This window comes from Miniopterus schreibersii (assembly GCF_964146895.1).
Source record: "Miniopterus schreibersii genome assembly, chromosome: 9".
Classification (NCBI taxonomy): Eukaryota; Metazoa; Chordata; class Mammalia; order Chiroptera; family Miniopteridae; genus Miniopterus; species Miniopterus schreibersii.
In genome coordinates, this window is record NC_138118.1 from 62,770,321 (window position 1) to 62,791,275 (window position 20,955).

Consider the following 20,955-nt stretch of genomic DNA (forward strand, 5'->3'; position numbering starts at 1 on the left):
AATATCATCTTTATTGAAAGAACAACACAAGAAGTAAAGCAAGATATTTCTCTTATTTGAGCGTTTCACAGAGGTCAAGTTTAGTATTAGGGAAAGTCATGTGGTTGACCACTCATCTCATCATCACTCCTGTTAGACAGAGTATTTTCTTCTCACATTTCTACTTCCAGGATCATATCTGTCTGACTGCTTCCCTGAGACATCACTAGCACATGCAGATAGAAATCAGTTTTGTATTTTTACTCCAAGGGTCAAAATGATCAATTCCAAAATCTTAGCACCCTGGGATTACTTTCTTAGAAAGGCAATCCAGTTGTGTACATACCCCTGGGCCTCTTTCTCCAGGTTCCCCTTTCTGAGCATCACCCTGTGACAAACAAAAAACTCAGTCAGAATTCCACAGCCATGCAGAGGACTCATTGCTCAATAAAATGCATTATTCAGAATTCCCAGATTAATAAATGAAGCCAATTGTGGGGGGAGGGAATCTTTGGTCTTTCCCATTGACATTTTCTCCATGCAATCTGGGGAAGAAAATAGCAGCTCTGATAGCCTTTGCCCTTTGGAGTGAAGCCAGATGTAGAGGGTGCGGAGTCCAGGTACATTTTCACAGCTTAGACGAAGTCTTGCATTCCAGTTTAACAACATGGCCATTGTTCTCAAATATAGCACTGTACCCACTGGAAGCCAGCCACTCTGGCTTTTCTCCAAGGGGTTTTGGAATGTTTTCCAAAATGTCCTAAAGAGTGATTGCTTGACTTCAGCAAGACTTAGGAAAATATATATGGTAACACAAAATTACAAGTCAAATAAATGAAATTCAAACATAGACTTATAACAGGTATTTAACAAAACAAAAAGACATGATGGCATTAATTTCAATCCATATAAGGTGAGTGAATGTAGGTATGTGTTAGTGTGTGTTGTAAAGCCACTCAAAGATGCTTTACATTCCCTTTCTTTGACAAGCATACAATTGGCAAAAATACCTTCATGCATCTAACTTATTATATTTTTCATTATTTCCCTACGCATATTCTCAGAAATCAAGTATTGGGTTAAATTTTTGAATATTTGAATGCCTTTTATGTAGTGCCTAATTGTTTTCCAAAATTTGCCACATTACCTTTGCAATAAAGAGCAAACCAGTTTCACCACCATATTGCTATCACTAGTTATTATTTTTTTAATATTGCTGTGTTAGCTGTTATAAAAAGTAATGCTATTTTAAAATTTGAAACACAGAATAAACCAAATTATGTGAACTAGAAAATTGATCTCCTCCCTGCGTCAAAATACAAGCCAACCACCCTGGACTCCAAAGTTCCTGCAATATGAATAATTAGTATTAAAGGGTACCTCAGTGTCTCTATTTTAAATTTCATTTATTATATAGTGAAATTAAGTGGTTTTCTATTTCTTTATTTACTAGTTTTATTTCCTCTCTTGAAAATTATTTGTGTTCTTTGACCATTTAATTATTAGAAGCTTCATATTTTCTCACCCATTTTATTGTCTTTATGTACTACAGAAATTAACCCAATGTCCATTGTATTTGGTGAAAACATTTTCCTATATGTTTCCCTCTTTATTTTAATTATTACTTTTGTATTATACATAATTTAGCCTTAAATTTTCACATAGTTATATCTGCTAATCTCTGTCTTGTGATTCCTTCAGTCACTTTAAAGCTTGGAACACCATCATCCTGACAATTATCTGAACAGATAATTAAAATAATATAGAATTTTTTGATAGGTATATAAAGAAAATAATTGAGGAGATGCCTGAAGAGTGAGAGACAACCTGGAGTTTTTCTATTATTATTGTAGGTCAATTATCTACAAAGTAGATCCATAAAAAACATGTCTTAATAATTCATAGACATTGTACTAATTAATTTGGGACACCATTATTTAATTATAAGTTTCTATTTATTGGGTTCCAAGGTTTCCTAAACATATTGACTAAACTGGTCATATGTTACTCAGAATTTATAAATGCAAATTAACAAAACCAGATAGCTAAAGTAGGAAATGAACATCTCGTATTTTTCACAGAAATCATAAGGTTTTTGGCATTGACATATACTGCAATGCTCTTAATTTTTCTTAATTTTTGTTCTTTAAATAAATTTAGAAGACACACTGGTTTAAAGGAAAGCTGTTTATTCATTTACCGGGTTGCCTTTTGGTCCTCGCTCACCTTTGATACCTGGGTTCCCATGGGTACCCTGAAGACAAAGGGAAAAAAGATTGTATTGAGCAGCCATTCTGTTAGTTTTCTATACCTTACAATAATTTCTGATCAGCTTCATCCCATAAAATGGGGGAAGATTGTAAAAAACAAACAAAAACCTTTACCTACCAAGAAGAGAGTCAACTCTCTTCTCTCCTTTCCTACATATTAGGAAGGCTGCACTCTCTTGAATAGGAAGATTCTCCAGATTATCCAAAAGAGGATAACATCTTTCTCTCCTTGATATCCAAGGGACAATCTCAAAAGACGAAAGAAGAGAGTCCTCCAAATCTTATTCCAGAAAGGCGCTTCGTTTTCCTACTCTCAACCCATCAAAAAGCTCACTTTTCTGAGAACTGGTTTTGGGGGCACCCAATAAATGTTACATAATACAGTTCTATAGCTGTCATTATTATTATTTTTTTAAATATCTTTATTGATTTCAGAGAGAGGGAGAGATAGAAACATCAATGATGAGAGAGTCATTGATTGGCTGCCTCCTGCACGCCCCCCCACTGGGGATCAAGCCCAGAAATTCTGGCATGTGCCCTGACCCTGAATCACACCGTGATCTCCTGGATCATAGGTTGATGCTCAACCGCTGAGTCATGCCTGGGGGTGGGGGTGGGGGGTGCTGTCCTTATTAAAAAATGGGACTAGCTCTTCTAACAATATTGCTCCACTAAAGCTGTCAGGTTAGCTCAGCTATGGCAAGTTTTGTTACTGTTCATTCTAAAACAACTGACTATCACAAGTAAACCTTCCACTGGTGATCCCTTGGTGTAATAAGTATAAACTAAGACTTTATGAGAAGGGAAATTTAAGCCTTTGCTTTGGCTAAAGTTAGATTCTACTGGCTGTCACATTATCATGTAATGTATCAAACTTTGTATTTTGAAGAAAAAGACAAACAATCCCATTATCTAATTGATTGGGAGGGAGGGTTGAAAAAGTATAGCCTTTGGACTCAAGTCTCAAGGTAAAATGAGTCATAGTCTAAGAAGTTCACAGCACACATTTCCCTTCCCATCCCCCAAATACAAGTGTTAGTTCAAGCATTTTATCTCCACTGTGCTTCTGAACATCGAGGTTTGGAATCACATAAATCACATGAAAAAAGAAGCATGGGTGCTTTCTGATGATCTGGTGTTAGAGAAATGTTCAGCATCTCCAGTCATCACGATATCATTCCATGTCACAGAATTCACTCCATCCCCAGGGCTTCCTGACCAGAGCTTCCTCCGCACAAAGCCACAGGGTATTGCCCTTGCTTGTTTCTAGGTGGACCAAACAAAGCTTTGCCTAAAGCACTGAGGATTTGGATGATCTTTCTATATTTTCACTTCAGTATTGAGAAATTCTGGCACCAGTTGCCACATGAGAAGTGATGCTGAAATAACCTTTGTGGGAACAATTTCAGCATTCTAAACCAAATCTGCCCTTGGCTCAGGCCAGTAAAATCCCAGGATTATTATTCCTAAGGACAGAAGGCATACCTTTAGGAATAAAAGAGAGAAAGCATTTCCCTTTTTGCTGCTCTTTGCACTCCACTGCTTTTCAACATTGCCAAAAGCCCTGGTATTTTCAAGTATGAGGAGAGTGATCATCATTGGGACTTCCTGACCTGACCTAAGTTCAAAGAAGAAATATACTCACCGGAAGCCCTGGATCGCCTCGATCCCCCTTCTCACATTCACAAATTTTGCGTTCACACTGAATCATTAATGAAATACAATATTAACACATCGTGAAAGACAACATTTCAAATCTTATCCAGTACATTACTAAATGGAACACTCCCTTGAAGAAATTTATGGAAATTTTGCTCTGCTTATTAAATTCTTCTAGGAAAACTCAGATCTCATAAGAACCAGCTAATAAAGTATTATTAAACATTGCCATGGTTAAAGAGACCTCCTATCAAATATAGATATATAAAGCATCTAGTTGCCAGTTTAAAAAGGGGAAGATAAATACTTTCAGTGGACTCTTGGAATTTCTGCTGTTTCTCTTTTATATAACACATCAAAGCTCAATAATATGCAAATATCAAATACTCCTTTACTCAGCAAAGGAAGACATTTGACTTAAAACATATTTAATCAATTCTAAGATGCACATTTTTCTTTATTATAACATCACTGAAATCAGAGTGAGCCCAATCCTGATGAAGCTGCTATTTTCTGCATTTACGCTTCAAAACTGACAGAATGAATGGAAGAAAACTCCAGAGGCACGACTGCAGCACTCTTAAGAAATGCTGTATCACCAGTGCTTTTGATGGAACAGAGGCCGATATTTTATAGAAAAACAAGTCCATCAATGACTCTGAGACAAAAGGTGAGTCAGAAGATTCAGACTCTGAACGTGAAGATGTTTTAGAAATAACCAATTTAGTTTGCTTGTATTTTCTCCTATATGTATGTGCAAAAGGGATACAGCATTTAAAAATCTGTATCTAAATAAACCTAAAAGGACTCTTCACATAAGTTTAAAATGAAAAATCATAATTAATAAGGCATTGTATCATAGTTTAATCACCAAAGTTTGTTTGTTTGGTTTTTTGCCTTAATGGCACATAAAACAATAGTATATCTGACCACATATAATTCAATGAAATGTGCTCTACAGGTTTGGTTGGCTCCTATTATCTCATGCAATATTTTGTGTAAATTTTCTGATGTTAAATAAGCAGTTTATAGAACAAAGTTTAGATGTTCCAAACTCATTGCATTAGGAAACACATGTTCACTACAGGAGACCTCAGCAAGCTGATGGTCATCTATTGTACTAGGTACTATCCAACCAATATTGGTCAGCTTTCTCTGCCACTTGGCCTGGTTGCCACCATCAGGAAGAATGAGCTTTAGGTCAACCAGCAGGTGGCAGGGGGAGACTCTGAGCTCTGTCTCTTAGCCAAGAACACTCTACCTAACCCTGGCCAACACCAGGCACACCTCCTCAAGTGGAGGACCTCTCCCACACTCCCCCACCCCCAGTAGTTGATGTCAGAGACATGCTTAGAATAAAGGAAGTCATATCAAACTAGGCAAAAACTATGTCATTTGGTTATCATTAATTTCTGAAATCGGTCTCTAAAATCACATTAAATTTTTTTCTAATATTCCAACCTGCATTGGATATGGTGGCCTAAAAAAATCAGATGGTGGCCTAGAAATAGAGTGGCTCTTTTTAAAAAGAGTTAAGCTTTTTTATTTAGTCACACCTAACTTCTAATGTGAATTATAGTGCTGATTTGATCATTCGAGCTTTTAGAGTTATTCAAAGCAAGTAGTACTTACCTTCTTTTCAAATAAGATCTCCTAGGAGGAGAAAAAGAATGAAACATTAACTCAATTCATGGTTCTGCCTCCAACTTCTCATTAGTCTTAATTATTCTCTATGGGATATGCAATTTCCAAGAAGAATAGCAATTCAGCCTTTTTAACCTTGTGAAAGCGATGAAGCCTACCAGCCAACCACCCAAGGAATACTCTGAGCCACATAATAACAGGAGACATGAAGGGCACTAACATTAAAAGTTATTCTGTTTTCTGGCAACTTTACCCTATTGCCTCCTATGCTTCTCTTTGATTTCCTTTATCAGCTCTATGATCTGGCTAAAAGCTTAATTTGGTTACAAGTTTAATCAGTCATAATGAGAAATTTTTTACTTTTAGTTACAAAGACTTAGGCAGAATACATAATTGTGTATTTTCTCTTTTTATTTTTCCATCCCTAAACATATATGTGTTTGTTTGGAAACATTAAAACATTCGTCTTAAGGTTGTAACTTCATGAAATATTAATGAGTGAGCCTTAGAAGTCAATCATGTTGAACCTCTCATTTTGCAAAGGACGCTAACTTAGTCTGCAGTGTTGTGACGTGTCCATGGTCACACACTTAGGGCTGAGCTGCCTGACCAAGTTCAGTGCTGTCTCAGACTTACCCACACAGAAATGAATTAGCCAGAGAATTTTTCAAAATTACTTTAAATTCCTAATTTTAGAGAAATTCACAGTCTTGTTGTAGCCCAATATCTAGGCCTCATTACCTTACTATACAGTTCAGTGGATATTATTTGACAAGGGCACTGAAGGCTATGTCTTAAGTCAAACCCTGGGAAAAAATTAACCTATGTTTACAGATAGAATTAGTGCTTTCTTAGAATAGGTATTCTAAGTCAAATTAATGCCTTATGATTGACTCAGAAGGAGTAACATACATATGATAAAGCAGAAAGCAAAAGTAAAAAACACTAGAATATTCATTGCAAGATATTAAAAATGAAGAACATAATGATGAAATTAAAGATAAGTCAGAGTTATACTTTTATGGAGGATTCCACATCCCTGTAGTTTTGTTTCGACTTTATTTTTATATACATTAAGACTAACAATAGAAAGAGAAGATATAGCAAAATGCTTTAAGTAGCTCAATTTAACTCTGGGAGGAAAAATTAGGCTGGGAATTAAGTGTCCTCCATGGTTTTCATTCTGTTTCCACCATTAACTGCTCATGTGGCCTTGGGCAAGTCATTTTCTACACATATAAATGAGAAAGTTTGACCACACAGTTTTTGGACCTGAAAAGTCTGTCCACAGACCCTATACAAAATTCAAGGTCTCACCTGTGGTCCTCTTTCCCTCCTTCCTCCACCCCTTCCCAACCCAATGATTTAAAATCACTAGCCAGTGCAAGTCCAGGCTGAAAGCACATGATGTCTTAAAGGTGTATCTTCAAGATCTAGCAGGTCATGTGGAGAAATGGGAACGCAGATACAATGGGAGCCTCAGTGTAAAATGACCTTGGGCTGTGCCTGGAATGCTGAAGATGTGCATACTTTATCTCCAGGCTGCCCAGGACAAGTCCTTGTTTGCACCTATTGTCCTGACAACCTTCCCAGATATAGCCTAGAGAAATTCTTGTGCATTTCAGCATTCATTGCTTTTAATAGTGAAAAATTGGGAGTAATTAAAATATCCACCAGTAACGGAAGGGATCAATAAATGAAATACTATTCGGCAGGTAAAGTGAATGTATTGGATCTACGAATTTCAACATTAAAATAAAATCTCAAGAACATTGAGTGAAAAAACAATGTGATCCAAATTATGAAAATATTTAAAACATGTCACAAGCTTGGTTTCTTCTGGGAGAAAGAGAGGGAAAAGGAATTTGAAAGGAGTTCAAGAGAGACAATAAAACAACTTATAATACAAGTCAAATTGTAGTATTTGAGAACAACTAGTGAAATAAAGGAATATTCAAATTTTTTCACTTTACAATCCTTTTATAATAAGCAGTGTCCTTATCAATTTTAAACTCATGAATTTAGCTGCTACTGTGCCTGATGTATAATTTCTTGCTTTTCTAGCTCTTCCTTTGAAAACTCAATTTGCGCTATCTAAAAATGTGTGCCATGAGGATTAAAATCATAACAACACAACTAACTAATTATTTTTGGAACTCATTTGATTTTGTGTTTGTTGGAATTTATATTTCTATGGAAACAAAAGTGGACCCAGAACTGCACAATAGATGAGACTGTTTGAAACAATGAACAAAGCTCCATCCCTAAGGGCACTTATAGTCTTAAGCCCCAGAGCCAGAAAACAGATAGTTCAGAGCAACCAGCGTGTGGGAAGATCCTGGATTGGGGGGGGGAGGGGGGGCTAACAAGATAGTTTCTCGGAATAGGTGGATTTGCTGGGTAATTTTGAAAGGAGGAATGCAAAAGACCAGCTCTTTGATGGAATGCTGTTCTATATGTCAAAGTTTATGAGGAAAAAGTCAAAGACTTGTGTGGGCAATAAGACAAAAGAAGCAGTAAGGAAAGACATTTAAAAAGAGTGGACGGAGAGGCCCACATGGACAGAGCTGGAGACCTTGGGATGTAGTGGGAGCTTTCAGTTGGGCTGAGCGACAGGATGTGTGGAGAATGTGGGAAGCCAGAGGGAAGGGCATGTTCAATTAGGGTCCAGGCAGACGCTGTATTTTAATGAAAAGGGTAGATAAAGGCCCTCACTAGGTCAAAAGGAAGTGCATTTTATTAATGGAGCCAGAGTTTTGTGATGGCATATATGTGTAAGGAGAAAGGAATTGCTAATTTTGTGAACGACTGTGAGGTCAAGGGAAGAGAGGAAATGTGAGGAAGCTGCAAAAGTTATAGCATGACAGCAAATGGCATGAAAATAAAGAACTCAGTAGGCAAGGATCACAAGCTCTATGACAAAACAAATATTTGCAGCTTTAGCAAAATAGAAAATCTTAAACAGAGGACAGAAGTAAGGCTCTAAAGAGAGGAAGCCTTGAAAAACTGGGAAGTGGGCTAGAATTAATAAATTAATAAAGCATAGGATTCTAAAGATGACACAGCAATTATCAAGTTGTTCTCTTTTTATGATGTAAAGAAGTGGATACACTAAACTGATGTTTTTCTTAATAATCTTCAGAGAAGGAGACAAATTTGACACAACCTTTATTCCCATAAAGGCTTTTTATAAATTTAACATCAAAGGTGGTAGAGTGAAGAATTTTTTTTCTCTCTGCATACTGTTTCTTGCTCTTCTAAAGGACCAAGTAATATATCTGGGAGATTGGGCTGAGTTTCTTAGGTTTCAATACTGTTATGTAAACCATCATAAAGTAGCAATAAAAATATTTTCCACTTTAGAATCACAGGTCTCTCCTGGGTGATTCGGAACTGTAATGTTTTCATGGGGTTCTTAAACTACACTTCCTACTAGAGGTGTTAAGGATGTGCAATGATTTCCTGAATTTGTCTTGACTCCTACAAAATCTATTCATGGTGGACACTCATGTCCATAAATTCAACTAAAGTCTACTCTGCAATAAAAAGGAATAAAGTGCTGATACAAAAAGCAGCCCAGATGAATTTTAAAATCATTATGCTGGGAATAAGAAGCCTGACACAGGAAGGGCGCACACTAGATGAGTTTGTTTACGTAAAATTCTAGAATGTGTACACTAATCTAGAGTGAGGAGTCAACGTCAGCAGTAGCTTGGGACATGGGAAGAATGTATTACAAAGATGCATGAGAAAACTTTGGAGGTGCTAGAAATGTTCTGTATCCTACTTGTGTTGTGGTTTCCTCGGTGTATACATCTATCAAAACTCATGGAATTGTGTACTTGAAGTAAATGCAGTTTTGTACAGAAATTATACCTAATTAACTTATTTTTTAAAGTCAACTACATAATTATTTCAAAATAAAAAGTTTAAAAATCCAGCTAATGATGTAATAAAAATAAATTAGATGAGCAATTTTGCCAGTGGTTTGATCAAAAGTCAAGTTCTGCCTCCCAAAAGTGGCGATTTGAAACATTGAAACTTGGTAGATCTTTCTTTGAAGAGCCTGATAAGCCCTTTGGATTCTGGAAGTATTTGGAAAGCAGCGCCTCCTTCTAAGAAGTGGCTTGTTCACAGAGCTTCCATCTGAACAAACAAGCTGAAATCACGTTAGGACGCTTGGTCATTTTTTGGTTTCCCCAGAAACGAGCAAACAGTCTCGCTTCGAGCCTACTGCCAAGGTCCTGTTCTCCGCTGCGCAGGAGCTCTTGGTGAGGGTGCGCCTGGAGGGAGCATGAACTCCTGAGCTTTCGCATCTGGCCAAACAAGGAGCTGCCTGTCCTGCATCTTCTACAGTCAGCAACGGGCAACTCATTTTCACAACCCCAGAGTTCTCCCCTGCACATACTGGAACTTTCTGTTTTGGGTTCACTGGTGAGGACTCCTTAAATTACCGCACAGGCAGGACAAGGCAGTTAGCCAGGCACCCTGCACAGCTCCCTTTCACACAAAAGAGCAGCTCACAGGAAGCATTCACCCCAAGCTGCTATTTCTCCTCAACAAGACTTTACAGGGTTACGCATGCAGGCTGAGGTCTTTTCCCAGCCTTAAATTTTCAATGATAGAATGATGATAATAACAGTATCTACATCACAAGATTATTGTAAATAATGAATAAAAATATGTAAAGTGCTCTCAGAACAATGCCTAATACACAGAGTGCTCAAGACATGATAATTATCATTTAGATAAGAAAAACTCAGGGTCTCGTGCTGAAAACAACTGAGTAAAAAATTAAGAGTAATGTTGGGGAAAAGACTGGAGGAAGGGACAAAGGAGCAAAACAATCTCTGAAATGGAGCTTGAGGGGTTTTTCCAACCTATACAAAACAGCAATATGAATGCTCAGTACCCGCAGGACACAGTCTTGCTCTCTTCTTGAGAAATCAATGAAAATCAATATTTTTAAGGAAATCAATTTTTAACACTTAACGAATCAACCACTTTTTCTCCAGGGGTTATTTCCTTGAGAAATATTGTGAAGGATTTTGTTTTGATTGCTTTGTCTTGTGTTTTACCAAGCAGCAAGGAAAGGTTGTAACACACAGCTGAGCAACCAACCCATAAAGAAAAAAGCACTGACACAGCCAATCAGACCAATCAAGAGGGGCTCATTGATCTGATGGGAGAAAGTGTTGGGTGACTGCAGGTTGTAGGTGATTTTACATTGAGTGACTTTGTTAACACCTAAGAAACAAGGAGATTTTTTAATTGGAAGTCTATGAGCATAATATGGCAGTAGGTAAGACAAGTCAAAAAATATTTCTGCACATGTGGAAAGGGAAAAAGGTCAACTTAATACAAAGATAGCAGGCCATAAGTTGACCACAAATTGAGTCTAAGTCAGCAGTGTTCAATGAGCCCAGGATGTCTGAGGTGCATGATGGAAATTAATCCTCAAATCCTCAGCATTGGCAAGCAATAAAGTTAGGAATGCTATTCCAGAGAATGAGCCTGGTACTTCCCAAGTTTATCTGGTATAAATGATCAAGGAAGTAAAGAGAGACTTCGGAAAGATTCTTCTTTCTAATTCCAAGGTGGATTTTTTTTTCCTTTCACTTTTTTGACCCAGTATATATTCTTACAGAATTTACAATCAAAATATTACTATTATAATGAGAAATATGTATACAAACCAACCCATTAGATACCTACCAGGCGATCCTGAATTTTATCTTCAAGGTTTGGATCACTCAACAGAAGAATGGGTTCACTGGATGCATCCCCAGATATCAAACGAAGTTTGGCTTCATTAACTACCGTAGAAAGTCCAATGGTGATAAATAATATTCCTGCAGCTCTGGCTCCTTCAGAAATACTTTGAACATCTGGATTCTTTGGATGGTCAATGCCATCAGTCATCAGCAAAGCTACTTTTACACCATCTTTGCGCCCTTCTCTCTTAAGTAGCCTAGTGGCATTGGAGATAGCATAATAAGAGAAAGTTCCTTGACCAATGAAGTTCATAGACTTGACCTTCTGCTTAAAAGTCTGCAGATCCTTCCAAGAAGAGAAAGGTGGATCGATTTGGACAGAGCTGCTAAACTGAAGGGCTGCCAGTTTGATGTCATATTTCAAGGAGCGAGCTGGGGTCAATTGGAAAACCTTGTCACTCAGGCTTTCCACAAAATCTTTCTGTTTATCAAAGAGAACAATTTTAGAACTTTCAGAGCTGTCCACAATGAAGACAACATCTATGAAGCAAGTGGAATCTGAAATAGAGCAAATTTGTTAGGCAAAATACTTGTATCTACTCCTGAAACAATTTTGCGTAAGAAAAGCCCTGAGCTGATATGTTGTGTATTTGTTTTTGAGAGAAGAGAGAAGTGAAATCCAGAGGCACCTTGTAGATAGGGCTTAAGGTGTAAAGAGCTAAATCTCTTTGCGAGCCTAAACATTCTTTTTCTCAAGTAAAATCATGCAAATCAAAAGCAATAATTTTTAAAATACCATATATTCTAAGCACCTTCCCAAAGTAAAACCCGCTTAAAATGGGAGGAAAAAGTGCATCATAGTTTAAAAATTCAACAAGCATTGGGCAAAGTTCTCTAGAAGTAATTAATACTCTACCTATTTCTCAGGTTGTGTGTCGTATTGGTGAGGCTCTTCCTGTAGGTGTTTTGTAGTTTTTAGTTTTTTTAACTTTTTGAAATTAAGGGAGAAAATTGCTATACACATCACACTGTAGCTACAGTAAAGGAGAAAGAAACTTAAAAGCAGGGAAATTAAGGTTGAATCTTAGGGCTATCTTACTTAGTTAATTTAGGGCTATCTTACTTAGTTAATTTCCTACGGCCTTGAGTGTGCCACTTAACCTCTCTGGGCCTCAATTCTTTATCTATAATATGAAAGTGGCAATCTCTGTCATGCCTATTTTATAAGATTACTGTGAATCTGAAATGAGATAATAAGTGTACAAGTGGTTTAAAAACTTTGATGTTTTTATAAGCATGCCCTATAAGTATGTAAGGTGTATCCTCATAATATAATCATATCAAAGTAGAATGTCACATATATGTATATATATATGGTTTGTTATTTACGTCAAATGCTATTGGTAAAAATGCACATTGGTGTTTTAACAGGCTAAAACTAATCATTAAAAACAAAAACAAAACATTTTTTTTACCCTGGAGATCATTTTTCCTTGCAAGTAAATTGGACTTTGATGCTTTCTTTCTTTGTCCATATATTGTTTGACTCATAAAAGCTGGCAAAAGCAGAAGATAAAAAACATGTCTGTTCCACATTTTGGTAGATGGTGAAAAATCATCTGCCTGTAGCACCTTTAATAGAAAAATCCATTATAAATACTCTAATAAAATACAGTTTTTACTATTTTTAATTCCAATCCTGAGGAATTGAACTAGCATGTGCCTAGAGAAAAGAGTTTTCATTCATATTTACAGAAAAATATGCACATTGAGATTTTAGAAGGTTCTAATCCAAATAAATCATGGCACTACAAACAAGCATTTATTAGTGAATATTTCTATAAATCAAAGAGTCACATCTTACTAGTTTGAATTTCCCATTTTGTTATGGGAAGCAGGGAGTGGGGAGAGGCATTTAAAACATTTCGGTCCCATTCTATATGATAACTGGTTCAATCACAGGGTCTGCTTGACATTTCCACATTCAGACTGTTTCATGGTTGCTTCATTCATTTTCATTATAGCTAATTCCTGACGAGCCCAATATTTTTACAGGGTTGCAGAGAACCACCACCATTTCAGTCTTACTATTTGCACGCAAAACTTCAGTGAGTTCAGAGGTCAAGTAAAAAATTAAGTTGCCCTTTTGTATAGAATCCCATTTCTCTTTTTTACTCTTATTTTGGAAACTGTACCTCCACCAGAGTTCCACCCTGGACCACAACTGCATATCCATCCAATAAATCAAAATAATATAAGAGCAAAATAGATTTGTATAGCTATTCTTCCAGCTAATGGACAAATATAGGACTCAAAATCAGGACACACCCCTTGTGAGCAGCCCTGTGAACCTATTTTTCTGGGCAGATTAACAATAAAAAATCCAACCCTGGGTTAAAATCTTCAGCCATCTCCATCACTCAATATGCCCTGCTATATGAGGTGACTTTTAAATTCACACTCTTCCCTGGCAAAAAAAAGATTCTCATGTGACTAACTCACTGTACCCAAGAATGACAGTAAGAAAGCTTATTCTGAACCAATGCTCTGCATGGTTGAGAAATGTTTGCCTGCTTAAACTATATTGACTTCAGAAGTTCTGGGAAAGGAATCATATTTTCCTCCTTTGGCACCTTGCCTTCAGGGAATGGGAACTGGGAAATCATGAGCATGATTTTTCCAGGCTCTGAGTAGGGGGTAGAAATACATGCAAAAGCAGTGACAAAGGAGATGGGCGACTGATTTCTTTCCTACCTGCCAGATGAAGAAACGCCAAAGGGAAGCAGAGCTGTTGGGTTGGGGATGAACCAATGGATGGCTCCATGCCATGGCCTGTTTCTCAAACAGCATCATCTAGCAGGAAGTGTATTAAGCTGACTGTATCAGGAGGGCCACGCATCTCTGCCAGCAAGTACATCAAGTGCAAGTGATCAAATGTTAGCCACCCTTTAGACCAGGTATGCTCAGGTGTGAAGACAGGTGGGTGTTAAAAGAAAGAACAAGAATTGTCCCAAGGAAATAGGATACACAGAGGACATCCCCTTGCTAACCAAGAAGGGTACAAAAGGATGTTCGAGTTTCATTTTGAAGACTAGTGTAAGGGTAAGGCTATGAAGCAAAACACAGCTGCTAGTGCATTTAAGGGGGGAGGGGTAAAGGAATTGTGCCATGCCCCTGGTATTACTTATGACTTTTCTCTTTTGTTGAGCCCATACCAGAAGGAACTTCTCAGAGACTGAGAATTTAATTTCATTGAGAACAAGAGAGACTTTGCAAGCTACATAATCAAGATGACTCTTTAAAAACCTAAGGAAGGTGATAACCATGCAGGATCATGAGAAGAAAACCACTCTCTTCTTATTTGTGGGCCTCATTTGGGCCTTTGGAAAAGCTGGTTTTAAATAAAGACTTACCTTTCTCTAAAACTAAGCACCTGTTCATACAGTTTTCTTGGCATTTAATCATAAATTCCTACCAGAACCTCGGTATAGACAATGTTTACTAACATAACTTAATCATTGGTAATAATGACAATGTCTCATATTTTATTACTATTTGCTGTAACATTTTTTATTTAGCTCTCCCAAACCAAAGTTTGGTGTTCCTTTCTGTTTACTGATATTGGCAAGAGGACATGCTTACACCTTTCCATTTTTCTTTCTTTAGTTTTTTAGCTCTCCTGCTGTCCTGAAATCTTTATTAGTTTGGCATCTTAAGAGCCCATCCATTTCTAATCACCTTTACCATGTTTTATTTTGCCTCCCTTTTAAAATAATTCCCACCTTTCTCTCACTTAAACATCATATACAAATAAAATAGGTTTCAGGGGGGCAATGCCATTAGTTAAATGAAAGGAATATATAAACCTCTATTTTTACTATTGGCTAAATTTTATAAATGCAGATACTGACTATCTTTAACCAAATGCCATATTTTTGTCTAAAATATTTGGAGGATGGTAAATATCAGGATCAATAACTTCAAAAGACTTTATATTTTATGAGTTCTCATAAATGAAATGATCTTTCAGTGAAGTTTACCAATTTTACTCACAGTGTTTGCATCTCATTTGTTTCCACCTAAAGATAAAATGACGCATAAATACTTTGTTCAAATTGCCAAACTAGCCAAGTTTTAAAGTATTCTGCAATTAACACATAATTATAAAAATGTTTCAAATTAAGAAAAAGATGCCTCAAAAGATATTAACATCATTGTAGTGCCACACAGTAGACTGTAAGTTAAAAAGTATTTTTAAAATAACTTTAAAATAAATTTTAAATTTTTACATTTTAAAATTCTACAGTCGTATTTTTCTAATAATTAATTTAAAATAATAGCAGAGCATACAATTTTTTGATCAGCTTTCTTCACATAGTGAGTATGTAAACCATTTAGCCTTCCACAGTTCCACAATGGCCCTCTCTGATTAAAATGATTAAAACAAAGCAGTTATGTCTTACCTTATAAAGTTTGTCAGACAAGAATTAAAGACTGGTGAAGCCAGTGCCAATAGCAAGGACCATCGCTGGGGATGGAGCTGGCTATTGAATACTTCTCTGTTCTGTGGGAAATAAAAATTGTCCTTGCTTTGGATCTTTTGCAATCTTTTATTCATGTTTATTAGACTAAGTTAAAGCAAGAGTGGCCAGGCATTTGGCCAGGGTGCAAGATTTGGGTGGGATCAGTAAGTAAGTTAAAGGAACAGTGTCCTTTTGGAACAAGTCTGTGTTTTCCAGACTGTTTTAAAAACAATTTGAGCATTTTTAAATGTTATTTTATTTTTTACATTTTAGGCACTTTTTGAGTCTGCCTTTGTTTCTCATGCTATGTTCTTCACTTTCCATTTTTACATTTCTTTGCCTGGGGTATGTGCTCTGTTAGATGTGTGTTCTAAACAGGCCTGAGAAGGAACATACATGATTCTAGACCCAGATGCAAAACTGCAGTGTTTTTCAAGAGTGGCAATTGGTTGAAAATTATTGAAGCTGGGTGACGAGTATATATAGAAGCTCATTATTCCGATCTTTCTACAGTTTTGAAAGTTTTTTTGAAAGTTTTCATAATAAAAGGCATGCATAATATATAGCAAAAGAGTGATCTAAATTTAGTCCTTGGTTCTGTCTGTGACATAGGGACCTCAGTTTCCCACATATGAAACAAGGCAGTATATTTAATTATTTATCAAGGTCCTTTCAAACTGCAACATTAGAGGTAGGTTTACAGGGGTCAGTATTCTGAGGTCTCTGTCCAGGAAAGGCGGTCACTAGTGGTTCCATTCTCTTTATTTCCTATTTTTTCTTCCTTGTAGTTACAGCCCATATTAAGTCAGTGTTTATCAGTACAAAACATACTGCCAAAGGCCGCTTGACCCCTAGACAACTAACAGGGAAGCTTCTCTATGGACAATCTCAGCGATAGATATTAGCAAGAGGATCAGCAAGAGAAAGCAATATAATTGTTCATGTTATAATTCTTTTAAATCAGCTTTCTGAGGAATGCAGTTTAGCACTTATGCATCTGCATATTGTAACAACAATAGTTTCCATTTCATGAACACTTTACCAAGCTAGGTACTATCTAAATGCTTCACACACATTATAGCACTTAGCCCTCCAAAAGCACAACCACCTCCCTCTAATAAGTACTCTAAGAATTCACATTTGCTGCCCGAGCCATTTGGCTCAGTGGTTAGAGTGCCAGCCCTCGGACTGAAGTGCCCCAGGGTTCGATTCCAGTTAAGGGCTCGATCCCTGGCCCCGGTCAGGGGGTGCATGTGGGAGGCAACCAATCGATGTTTCTCTCTCTCTCCCCCTTCCACTCTTTCTGAAAAGCAATGGAAAAAATATCCTCAGGTGAGTATTAAACAAAAAATAATTTACATTTGCCCATGAGGATGTTGAGGCCTGTCACTTGGCCACTATTATACAAGAGAGCGCCAGGATGGGATCTTAACTCAGGACCATCTGTCTGCTGAGACTCACTTGTAGCTGTTGCATCATTAAACTTAAACGTCCAGATGAATGAGCGAATGCTTGTGCTTTCACCGTCTCCTCACCACAAAGCAGTTCTTGAGGAACTGAGGGAGTTTTGTGGGGCTTTGATAATAGAAAGAGGAAACAGTGGGTGTGTTGCAGAAGCAACAGTGGGGTTTCCCATGAAGCACGCATATACATTTATGTATTTACACACATATATTGTAAATAGCCTGTGGGTATTAGCCACACTTTCCACTTTTGTGAGATGAGAACCATGAGATAAGGAAGCAGCATTTTTCAAAGGTCACTTCTCTTTTTCCTGAGGTAGATAACAACTTGAAGAAGAATAATGCCTCTAAGAAGTAAGCAGGTGACCTGGAGGGGAGGAATGGACTAAAGCCCTGGTGCTTTTAAACTGTTCTGATCGAAGGGGGTGGAGGGTTGGAGTCCTGCCTGTTCACCATTTCCCCTCCACCTCCAGAATCAGATAGGATAACCTACACCCAAGTTTGCCACCCCTCATTTCAGGTGTAGCAGTCAGAACTACACTGACTGCGTAGACGACTCAAAAGAAAATATTGTGCTCTGTCAAGTTTGATCTGGCAATTAGCTTTGTACCCAGAGAAACAGTGAGCTATGGCTCAAGACTACAATCTTAATCTTAATGGATGATCTTGAATTAGTGTGCAATTGGGCATCACAGACCAAATAAGAGAGCGTGGGTAACAATGATAACTAAAGTAAGGCAACTTGGGTGTAGTCCAGGCTCCTCCGACAGTCTGTAGCATGGCTTTACAGAAGAAAGATAGTACACTATTTTTACTGTTACTACTATAGATGGATTATAAATACTTGTTGAATGAATGATTATTAGAAATAAATTTTAGTGTTCATCAGTCACCTGAGAACCATGATACAACAGGTTGCTCTCCTCCAGAGCACTGCTAGACAGCAAATCCTTTTCAATTTTTTCAAAAAATTTTGATACTCTACCTAAGTAGAATCTATACTGGCTTTATTTGTCTTGGCACTAGTGCCAAGATCTCCATTTCCATAGTGATGATATTTTGGGGTCCCAAGATCATTTAAAAGGAATCAAAGTCTGGGATGGCCTGTATATATCAGAAGGTTTTATCTGCATGAGGTTACGAGAACAAGCAAAAAAAACTGTATCACAGTTACGCATCTGGACCAAGATCAAGGTATAGTGAAATGTTTTACAATCTTCTCCCAGTTTTACCCACCTCCCATACTGCCTAATGAGAACAGAAAAGAGCGTTATCAACTGAGAAGGGAGAAGTCAATTGGAGAAATTTGTCATTAGAGGTCCCCTCCTATTATTGTTTTTTCAGTATAAAATCTTGGTAGTAGAATTGATAACATTTGCCAAAAACTCTGAAGTTTCTGGAATTTATTATCCTTCTTGTCTTTAAGAGTGACTTGGACATTCTCTCATGTAATTCTTAAGGAAATTTAAGAAACACCAAAATGGCATTGGTCTTATTTATGAACTTAGGAAAGGATTAAAAGCATTCAAAGACAGCAAGGAAGTGGAAATTATCGTTGGTAATCAAACGTAGAAAATGTGGCATTGCTTAAGTCTGGAACAGTGTTACTCCAGCGCCCCTCCCCTCCCCAAACTCTGATTGAGTTGACTCTTCCACATTCCCTCTACTCAATTATTTTTGTCCTGTTTACTCCCTAATATATCTTGCTCCATTATTTGTCATGCGAGCCCCAGCTTAAATAATTGTGTCACATGTGCAACACAAGGTGCCCTAAATCACAGTGACAGTGTAATTCTCATTGTACCAATCTTAGGACTATTAAAATCTTTCTCTAAAATTTTCCTTCATGATTGATATTTTCTTACTGTGTGTTATTTATTCTTTACTAAGAGCAAATTACTTTATGCCAAAAAACCAGAGTGCTCTCTGGAAAAATTTACAATTTTCCTTTCTAAGAAATATCTGAAAGTGGATAGGTTTTGTTCTATCATAGATTTGAATGTTTGATTTTTTAAAAATTATTCTTTTCAGTCAGTGGATAGAGCAGTCATAAGTTTTTCACGCAGAGTCCACCAAAAGAGAAAGATTAGATCTGTTTAAGCTTTGACCAAATTCTACTTTTAATAGGGAAATTATTTTCTGATTTTTTAGTTGACTTTCCTTTCACATATTATAAAGTGTCATACGCTATCTTAGTGAATTATTTGATTGCCCACTAGATGGTATTTAACCTTTTCTTGTATCAGAGACAAATGATATCACTGAATCTCAGGACTGGAAGGAAACTTAGATACTACTCTTATTTGATTCACCCATTTCACAGATGACAAACTAGAGGGCATCAAGTCTAGATGTTGGTGAGTCAGTTGGCCATCTTTCATTATTCCTAAGTACCCCAGGAAGTATCTAATTCTTTGTACCATACAGACTTGAGCCAGAGCAGGGGAAAAAGGAGACTAATTTACAGCCAACAGTTTATGTTTGAAAAATATGGATTTTATTTCAGTGGGAAATGGCTCAGGACAAATTAACTTGGGCTCAATGCCAGCACACACTGAGTCTCGCATCTCACTGCGTAAATCCTAACGCCTGGGCCGTCAGAGGCAATGAGCAGCACGTCTTAGATCCCTGAGCTGAAGAACTTTCTCCTGCAGGTTTGGGTAGTTTTGCCTCAGTAGCTGGGTGTTGTTACGTTGACCTCAGTGACCTGTGGTGCATGTCATTGATACCTGATCAAAACACAGCCAATAATGTAGGTAGATATTATTATCACGAATAAGTTCCAGAAACTCAACACCCATTTGAATTTCCTGGTCAGTCCATTTGAGATTTAATAACAATATTCAACAAAGAAATATTTTAAAATAACCCTTTCGGATTCCTGGAACAAAAATGTCTTAAGGACATTAAATAACTTATCACCTGACATTATGTTAACCCATTACAACTCTGTTTTACACAACACTGTCACTAATTAAGGTAACAGAGGCATCTGTTATTTGAGTTACATCTAAATTATATAGTTCCCTTGGATAATAGTTTGTTTCTTCTTCTATCCGTTTGAATTGTGTACTAAAGGTAAATTACCCATGGACAAAGTTTGCAGTGAAAAGGCCTTGAGGTAAATTAATATCCTTACTATTTAGGGAAATAAAAAACTTTTAATAATATAAAACCCTACACAAACATAAGATACCTATTATAATCAAGATTTATTGTTTGTATCCAGAATTGTAGATTCTGAAATTACACATGTCTAATTTTATTTAATGTAAATAACATTTACTTAAGGATATATATTTTTTATTATACTCATTGACCAAATTCAGAAAGGCCAGATACTAACACAAATCAGTGAGGACTGATATTAGGTAATGTGGGACTGTTGTTTGAAAAAAGATATTTGGACACCACCTTGTGGGGCTTTGTAGAAAGACATGGTGTGAGAGCTTGTCTACTATCGTTAACAGATTAAAATTTTTAATTGCCTCTGGTGCTGCACAGGTAGAATGTAAATTGCTTTCTGCAAATTTTCAGGATAGGGAAATAACGAGATGAATCAAAGGAGTGACAAAACTTCTTTTATATATGAATCAAGAAACGAAGTAACATCTGATATAATCTGAAATTCATTCACTTAATAAACATTAACTTAGTTTCTACTATATAGAGGATTGGACAGAAAACGAAATAAGACACAATC

The 20,955-nt window shown here is 36.9% G+C and overlaps 1 protein-coding gene across 1 annotated transcript in view; it reads right to left on the reverse strand.

Moving 5' to 3' along the window:
- The window catches only part of COL28A1 (collagen type XXVIII alpha 1 chain), a 139,362-nt gene extending 123,514 nt beyond the window's left edge, over positions 1–15,848 (reverse strand). The window contains exons 1-7 of the mRNA XM_081147142.1: positions 15,730–15,848; positions 12,742–12,898; positions 11,268–11,824; positions 5,541–5,561; positions 3,895–3,951; positions 2,180–2,233; positions 326–367 (exon numbers count right to left, since the gene is read on the reverse strand). Coding sequence (XP_081003268.1) covers positions 326–367; positions 2,180–2,233; positions 3,895–3,951; positions 5,541–5,561; positions 11,268–11,824; positions 12,742–12,862 — 852 coding nt within the window. The 5' untranslated portion in view covers positions 12,863–12,898; positions 15,730–15,848. The remainder of the gene's footprint in view (positions 1–325; positions 368–2,179; positions 2,234–3,894; positions 3,952–5,540; positions 5,562–11,267; positions 11,825–12,741; positions 12,899–15,729) is intronic.
- Between the last annotated feature and the right edge of the window lie 5,107 nt (positions 15,849–20,955).